At 49.2% G+C, this 8,977-nt stretch overlaps 1 protein-coding gene across 4 annotated transcripts in view; it reads left to right on the top strand.

Moving 5' to 3' along the window:
- Positions 1 to 4,925: 4,925 nt before the first annotated feature.
- NRP1 (neuropilin 1) overlaps positions 4,926 to 8,977 on the top strand; it is a 136,901-nt gene continuing 132,849 nt past the window's right edge. For all 4 annotated transcript variants that reach the window (XM_063098796.1, XM_063098795.1, XM_063098798.1 and 1 more), the window contains exons 1-2: positions 4,926 to 5,269; positions 8,696 to 8,870. In XM_063098796.1, coding sequence (XP_062954866.1) covers positions 5,197 to 5,269; positions 8,696 to 8,870 — 248 coding nt within the window. In that variant the 5' untranslated portion in view covers positions 4,926 to 5,196. The remainder of the gene's footprint in view (positions 5,270 to 8,695; positions 8,871 to 8,977) is intronic.

The raw sequence follows: 8,977 nt of genomic DNA, 5'->3' as shown, positions 1-8,977 counted from the left end.
TCACATTGCTAAGTCCAATTGCTCAGTCCTCATCCAACCGGAACTCTCAATGGTATTCGACTCTCATGCAATATGTCCTTTTAGAAATTCCCCTTTTACTTGTCTTTTAGGACAATAGACTCTCCAACTGCTTATTCTCAAGGTCTTTTGTTGGCTCATCCTGACAATCTAGCCTTTAAAGATCCCTCAGCATTCTGTCCTTGGCTTCCTTTTTTCAATTCTCTCAGCAATTTCATCCTTTCCTTCCACTTCGATTACTATCTATCATCTAGATGTCAGTGACTCACAAATTTACAACCTCCAATCCAAACAACTCGGCTATATTCCTAACCCATCTGATTGTCTCAAAGAGACTAGAAACTGAACCTAGACCAGACTAAACTCATGATCTTCCTTTCAAACTAGCCTTCTTCCAGGGCTCCTTGCCTGTGCGAAGGCTATCACCACTCATCCAATAATGATAGCCTGAATCTTAGGGGTTATCTTTGACAACACCCTGTGCTTCACTGGCATATCCACTTCTCCATCTGTCCTGTTAATTACACTTTCTAAATACATCTGGAATGCATCCTTTTCCAGTCTCCGCTGCCATGGTCCTTGTTCAAGCTCTTGTTTAGATTCTACTGTAGTTATTCATAACTGGCCTCTTTACTTCTTCTCTTGCTCCACTCATAACCAGTTCTCCATGCCACAGCCAGAGTCATCTAATAAAAACACAAAATGAAATTAAATTCTTTTACGATAAATTCAACAATTCTTAACTGTGCTTTTGTGATCTTCTATTGATGTTCTTCAAATTATTTTTTATTGATTTCTTTCAAAATCCCTTAAATTTGTAGTTATCTGTTTACATAAGCTGATTAAATTTTAAGAGGCAGTCACTTCCCTATTTTGATCGCCAAAGTTATATTTTAAAGGTCATCCTATTTTAAAAAGTCCTTTTGAAATTTTGTGTATGATTTCTCTAATAATGTTTTCATTGGTTTGATGAGTATTTCTATTGGTTATTATTATTTTAATTTTCCCAATTTAAAAGTAATTTAATGAAGGCAGAATAATCTGAGATTATTCTTTCAAACAAATAATATATAATTTTGTAATTCTTAGCCCTAACCTCTACCACCAGCAAATATTTTGAATCCACCCACTTGATTCAAAATTTAGCATCGTCTTCCTTCATCTTGTTTGTTTTTGAATATACTGTATTACAAAAACTTTACATTGTAATTTTGTTTTAAAATTTTAAATGGTAGTCTTCACTCCAGTATTTGAAGAATTTTCAAGGTAACTTTTTAAAGGCCAAAACTGAAGGATTGGAAAGTAAAGATTCGTTTGTTTATTTTCTTTATTCTCTGCCAATACAAATGAAGGAGGTAGCTTAAATGAGGCCCAAAAGACACCTCTTGCATGACAGAGTTATTTGAAAAAAGTGTCATTTTCAATAGAATTATTTTTAAAAATCATTCATTAAATTCCATTTTTTAATCTTTTCTCAGTTTGATTTTGTCCATTCTTACATTTCAAATGTAGGTTAGCTCCTACTAAAAATATGTTGTATTGCTTTTCTGAAATATTTGGGTTTGATGTTTAAAAAGCTTGACTAGACCTGAGACTGTTTTGAACCACCAGCCTGAATCTCCATATTGCTTCAGTCTGAAGTACTCTGAGGAAGTTAGTAGCTCAAATGGCCTTCTGGGAGCAATGGATCTCATCTTATTTCTGACAAATTGATGAGAGCCTGATGGAAGGAATTTACCATCTAGTCTATTCTTACGATGGGCCCAGGTTCCGGCCAGGCTGGGAGAGTCTAAGCCCAGTGGCTGCTTTCTGCAGCAGCCCCTGAGTGCGAGCGGTGAGGCTGGGTATTGCCCACTGACGGCCTCTGCCGGGCGTTCTGGGAGTGCGGTAGATGAATCTCCCCTTCAGGGGAACTGGGTCTTATCTAGTCTGGGGATTTGTGATATCAGGAAGAATGATGTATTCATGAGACCAAAATAAAATCGACCTAGGAACACTGCCAAATTCTTCCTCTATCACTTATTCTTATACTAAGTCGGTCTGTCTTGCTTGCTGGGGAATTGCACAAATCTGAAACTGACCCTTTTCACCACTTAGTGGAACCCAACGGCAAAGGAAAGAGGTTGTTAGGAGCACAATTTGCTCTGTACCAACCCACTAGCGGGCAATTATCAATCAGTGCGGTAGGGCTCCATTACCAGCACTGTGTGTGGAAAAGCCTCAGATCAGCTAAGACCAGGAAAATCAGAGGCAGAACTTAAATATGATATTTCCCCCAGAGTGCATAGTGCATGCCTTATTAGATGGTTGGAGAAAGGCTGGCAAAAGTACTCAGCCGGTGAGCAAGAAAGCAGACAGGCGTTTTCTGCGCGTTGACTCGCAGGAGGAGCCCTGTCCCGGGAAGAGGCGGGAGGGAGCCAGAGGGGACAGGGTCCAGGGGGTGTGGGGCGTCCCTCACTGGGTGCACGATCCGGTGGCTTTATTTGTTGGCCTGGCAGGTTTAGGCTGAGAAATGCACACTCAGCAGGGAAAGGGGAAGAGAGATCGGAGGGAGTTTTCTAAAAACAACACAGCTCAAGTCTCCCGCACGTGCCCCCTCGCTCACCCCGCCAAGGCGCAGACCGGTCAAAAGGGACTCCCCGGGGCGAGCGCGGCGACCGGGTTCCCACCAGGAAGAAGGCGGGTATCTGTGACCCCAGGACGCCCCGGCCGCTGCTCCCACCCGGTTCCCCTTCTCTGTCAACCTGCCAGGTCCTGAGAGGCGCCTCTCTCTCTGAGCCTCGGACCGAGGTCGCTCGGGGTCACCCTAAATCTGATGATGCCGCTCGCCCAGCGCAGCTGGGGATTGGGACTGACCCGGCTGCGCCGGGGAGGAGAGGAAGGCGAGGAGGCGGGGACGCGCGCCCGGGCTTCCCTCCGCCGCGCTCGCTCCCCGGGGTCTGCTGTGGGCGCGGCTGGCGCCCCCGCCTCGCCGCCTGCCTGCCCGCCCGCCCGGGGCGCAGGGCCGCCCCACGCCCCGCCACTGCCCCTTCCGCTCCACCCAGCCACTTGACTCCCAGCCTTTTAGTGCCCCCTTCCCACCCTGCGCCTCCCAGGGGTCCGAGAGGAGGAGGAAACCGGCGAGGGAGAGGAGGCTCTCGAGGGCAGGGCTGGCTCGCGGCGCTCCAGGGGCCGGGCCCCCAGCGTGGTTGCCGGGGCTCCGGGGGCGCGGGCTGCAGGGAAGAAAGGCTGGAGCTGCAGCTAGAGAGCGCGAGTGCGGGCGCCGCGGGTGCACCCCGAGGGGTGCGTGTCACCGCGCCCAGCCGCGACCCCGGAGCGCGGAACCCTCGCCGGGGACCCGCGCGCCTTGGGCTGCCTTTCTCCCTGCCCGCCCCCAGTTCTTTGACCCGAGTCTCCTTGCCAACATTCCTAAAGCTCCTATGCCAGCTCTCTGCGCCAGGTAGGGATCAGGTTGTGCTTTAGCGGTGTGTATAGAAACAATCCGTTCCCAGAAGGTGCACGACCTTTTCACCTTCCCCACGAACTCCTTCGGAGGGGGTCCGTGGGCATTTACCCCCCTCCAGGGCCTGATCTGTGACCGCAACCTGTGTGTTCCCTGAAATGCCCTTGCTCTTCACGTCTGCATACGCCTCCCGCAGCAGTTCCCGGAAAGCCCTCGGGGACGGAACTGGGGGGCATCCAGCAGACACTGAGGACGCGCCATCCGGGAGGCTGGGGTGGGCAGGAGCCCAGGGCTGGCGTGCACAGCTGCCTGTGGCCGGGAGCGGGCACTGTGAGGGCCCTGCAAAGAGCACCCCGTCCCGCGCCACTCTTCTCCCTCCCTCGGGATGCACGGAAACAGGCGCCACCCGACCCCTAATTTCCAATTCTCCGCCCCCGAGCCCCCAACACCTGGCTCGGATACAAGGCTGGGCGGGGTCGGGCGGCGGCCGCCCGCTAGCTGGACGGCGCATCACCTCCCACCCCCTGGTGTCCCTTCTGCCCCAGAGGAGAGGACACCAAACCTCGGAAACAATGAGGGCCGCAGCGCGCGGAGGGCACCCGGGCGCGACTGATGCGGGGCGGGGAGGCCGTGTGGGGCTGCAGCCCGGCCTCGCCCGCCCGGGCGGTCTGCCTCGGCTTCACACGGCAGCGACACTGCCGCCCCTCCAGCGCGGCCCTCCAGTCCCGACCCAGAGCGTCCAGGGGCGCCCGGCTGCTCCCGGCCCCAAGTCTCAGGCGGGCACGGTGGGGAGTGGCCGGGGGCTGACCCAGCGCTTGGAGTTTGCGAGAAGCAGCAGCCACCTCCCGGGCGCCCCGCACGCCTCGGCGGCGGGATCGTCGCCTCCGCGAGCTCCCCCGACCTCCTCCCCCAACCCCCACCGGGGGTCCAGAGCGTGAACGCCGAGGAAGGCTGGACCCACCCCGTGGCCGGCATCAATGTCCCCTCCTCAAACACATCGCCCCACGAGCCCTGGGCGCAGACCCCCAGCGCTGTCCTCCCGGTGGAGATCCCTGCAGCAGGGGCCTCCGGGAGAGACAGACAGACGGACGGGGACCGCACGCCGAGGGAAACTTGTTCCTCCCCGTCTCCTGTCAGGCAATTACTGGCGAGCCTGTGCGGGGAGAGGGGAGGGAGGAAGCGAGGGAGGGCTCCGGCGGGGGAGGGGAGGACGGGGCGCAGTTGGTGAAAGTCCTCTGCCTCCCGCTCCTCTTTCCATTGCTCGCTCCTCGCCTTCCCGCAGACACCCCTGACCGCCCCTGGGCGCCAGCTCCCGGCTCCAACGGGTCCACAGACCAGCCGGATCTCTCTGTCTCTCTCTGGAAATTGGGTTTGGTGCGTGTCGCCCTCCCTCCCCCTCCCCTCCCAGTCCCCCCCCCCCACGCTTTTTTTTTTTTTTTTTTTTTTTTTTTGAGACATGGCCCGGGCAGTGGCTCCTGGAAGAGGAACAAGTGTGGGAAAAGGGAGAGGAAACCGGAGCTAAATGACAGGATGCGGGCGACTTGAAACACAAAAAGAGAAGCGTTCGTCTCGGCTCAAGGCATTGCCCGTCTGCTTTCCTTTCTCCGAGACGCGCCGAAGATTGCACGGCTCTCGGCGGAGTCGGAGCGCTTCGGGGCGTTCAGCGTCCCCTCTCGCCGTGTTGTCACCGCGCGTCCTCCTCTCCCGCGTCTGCCTGGAGATCCGGCGAAGGGAGAATGGAGACGGGGCTGCCGCTCCTCTGCGCCGCGCTCGTCCTCGCCCTGTCCCCGGCCGGCGCTTTTCGCAATGGTAAGTGACAGGCAGGCGGAGGCGCGTGTGACAGCGCGGCGCCCGGAGCTCCCTCGGCTGCCCGCGTCCGGGGCCCGGGGTCTGCGTCCGTCCCCGGCCACGGGACTCGCGCTGAGCTGCCGGGGTGAACCGGGAATAGCCGCCTCCCCAGGCCAAGGAAACTTTTCTCTGGGCGGAGAAATACATAAGAGAGTCGGTTTGGGGCAGGAGGATTCAAGTCCTCCGGCTCCCGGCTGAACTTGGTCGCCTGGCTGTCGGGGTTTTCCCACCTCTGTTCCGAGACAGAGCTGCAGACCTTCCCCGATCAGCGCACCAATTATCTTAATAATGTTTCCTCCCAAAGGCAATTAGATGAGACTCCCTTTCAAAAATCTGATGGCTGCTGGAAGTTAATGAACACTTTACCGGGAGAACTTACTTCCTGGTTCTCCTGCAGCGCCCCTAAACTGTCTCCTCTGGTGACTGACTGCAAGAGATAGTGGTTTGTGGGTTGAGGGAACTCCCTCCCCACCTTTGTCAATCGTCTCTGATCCGTCTGGAGTATGAATGAAAGTTACATAGTGTCAATACAGGGATCTGATATATATGCCCTGTAAGGCACTAGGATATCTGGAAATCCCTCACCGAGTTGCAGCTTCTACTCAGCTTTGAAAGTCACTCACTGTTAAGTAAGTGAAAGACTGTACTGGGGTCTAAACAGCACCACGTAATCTAAATAATGTGTTTTAAAATGTGATCTGGTTGTAGGCCTATTTGACTTAACACTGTAAAGGAGGTGAAGGCAAGGGTATGAAGTGATCTTTACAGTAAGTTTTCAGCGATTATTATTCACTAACTATCAAATATTTACTTTTCTCTGGCTTAGATTTCAATCAAAGTAATCAGAAGAAAAGAATATCCGCTACTTAGTGTGGTATATTGTTTTAATAAGAGATCACAAGCTGAGGGGTTCATACCAAGAGGAATTTAAATCACATCTTTATGATGGAAGTTAATCTCTCTAATATGCTTTTTGATGTTTTGTGATTTAAGCAATGGATTTCCCCAACAACTACCAAGCAGTGTTTTAAAAGATATGCTTGGAAGCAAAACACATACAAAAAAAAAAAAAATTGTGAATGTGGAATTCAATTTATTAATGAACCTGAGTTGGTGGCATCTTTCTAAATCTGGCAGGGAATGAAATAAGCCTCCTCCAAATGAAAGAGCTCAAAATGGTTAGACTTTAGAAATTATAGTAACCTACCTGTCGTCCCCCACAACTCCTGAGATTAAATCCACAGTGGGGGTGTTCACAGTCTGGATCTGAAACCTAATGCAAAGAGTTTTTAGACTTTAGGTTGTGAATGCCACAAATACACACACACACACACACACACACACACACACACACACACACACACACACACACACATATATTTCTTAATTTCTTTAGCAGAAATCTGGGGAATGCTGAGAATCTAAGCTTCCGTTGGTGAGCTCGACTAGCTAAAGACATGTTGCTATGCTTGAAGTGACCAGAGCCAGTCAATGCCTCTGTAACTCAGCAGCACTCTTAAAGCCAGGTCCACCTCCTCTGAGTACCAGTGTCTGCTAAATTAATTCATTAACCTTATTTAGGACTAATGGTCCAGAGTCATTAGAAATTGCTCTTTCTTAATCAACTGTTAGAGAGATTTAACAGAGCCAGGGAGTCTAACAGTCCACATTATCTTATTACACTGTCACTTTCTCAGAAGCCACAGATTAAAGAGCTCTGGTGTGGTACCAAGTCCACCTAAATGTTTTCTGAAGTGACTGTGGAGTGACTAGAACCAGTGCTGTTTTATTTCACTCCTCTAACAGATGCCAGACACTGCCATGATGTTTGTACAGAGCTGGAGGAGACTTAATGAGACAGGGTCACTTTCCAAGTTTTCTGCACGTTTAAAATAATGCAAGAGTCTCAGTAGAATCACATAACAAGAGTCCAATATGATCATTAACTGAGATTCTGAACTCCAGTTGCAACATCATTTCTTCTTGGCAAATCTTAAGCTTTTAAAAGCCAGAGCAAAGGAAACCAGTATAAGACTACCCTTAGCCTAAGAAACGAAGTCAGAAATATCTAGTGATGGAGAAAAACAATATAATTTATATTGTCTTCTTTTTAATTTATGGGAAATAATTTCTGTAATGCATGTAGCTTTATGCATTTTTGATGTGCACTTCATCTTTCATTTCCATTTGACCTGGTTTTCCTGTAATAAAATTCTGCAGATTTATAAATTCATGCTGAGAGCAAAGAATGCCATTCTCTTCCCACAGGGAATCTATTGGATGCAATATTAAAATCTATACATACCATTATTGAAAATTTGTAATTGAAAGGCTTATATATTTCACTGCTTTCATACCTGTTCCTCTTACATAGTTTATGCACCAAATTTTTATTGCTCAAAATTAAGCATCAATAAATGTGGCAGCATTTCAGACTGAGGCTCTCTAGTATGAAATTCGTCATAAAAAGTGGCAATGAGAATCTATGCTGAACAATAAAGCAGCCCAGAGACTGGTTTATTTGGCCCTCAGTGAATCACCAGCATCTGAGGTTTTTGAAATGAAGGCTCAAAACTCGTTAGCTCACCTTTCCCAAAATGTGAGAATGTGACTTACCATATGTGAAACCCAGGCCTCAGTGTGGTGGAGTTTTTTCTTCCCAACATTTAGGTAATTAGAATTAATGCTGTGTGGCTATTTATTTTTCTTTCTGCCCCATTGCTTTGATCTGATTTCCAAGGCTGAGCAACTTTACTGGGAAGAGTAAAGCAGAATTACTTCTGCTTCACCAAATATACTTTGTTCTCTGTTGATTTGGATCTCAAAAACAGAGATAACTCAAAATCACTTAGATTTATGGGAAGATAAAACAGCAACAACAAAAAAGGTTTGGCTTTAAGCCAATCAAAGTCTTGGAAGACAATCCTCACTGATCAGTGACACAGACTAGGCTTATCATCAAAAAGCGACACAAAGAGTCGAACAGCACCTTTTAGTCACCTTCCGCTTAGAACTTGCTACTTAATGTGATTACACTTCTTGGGGGATAATTAAGTCTAGCAGAAGCTCCCAGGGGACCATGTTAACATCAATTGAGGGGATTTAATGTTTTTAATGCTGGAAGACCTTTTTCTTGGGAAGGTACTTTGGGGGCTGAAGGGACGTCCTCTCAGATCTCAGGGTTTCTGCCTGAGCCAATCTTCCTGAGATCAAAGAGTGTTCCTTGGTGGAATGTTGCTCTCAGTGCAACCTGAAGGACTTGTGGGGACCTCTCGGAGTTTACTTTGAAAAGTTATGGCATGTTTAATAACTGAGAATTTATATATAATGCTAGAATACGAATTAGTTATCAGAGAAAGATCTATTAAAATGTTATTTTTATTGCAGATAAATGTGGCGATACTATAAAAATTGAGAGCCCCGGGTACCTTACGTCTCCTGGCTATCCTCATTCTTATCACCCAAGTGAAAAATGCGAATGGCTGATTCAAGCTCCGGACCCAAACCAGAGAATTATGATTAACTTCAACCCTCACTTTGATTTGGAGGACAGAGACTGCAAGTAAGTGAGAACGCATTTGAACAGGGCGCCACAGCACCATCTAGTGGTCACGCGTGTCTATGGGGGGAAGTCTGTGTGTACAGTATAGGATAGAAATGGATCCAGGA

Source organism: Cynocephalus volans, chromosome 6 (genome assembly GCF_027409185.1).
Source record: "Cynocephalus volans isolate mCynVol1 chromosome 6, mCynVol1.pri, whole genome shotgun sequence".
NCBI classification, from domain to species: domain Eukaryota; kingdom Metazoa; phylum Chordata; class Mammalia; order Dermoptera; family Cynocephalidae; genus Cynocephalus; species Cynocephalus volans.
The sequence above is the reverse complement of the archived record's forward strand: the minus strand, read 5'-3'. Positions and strand labels throughout refer to the sequence as shown.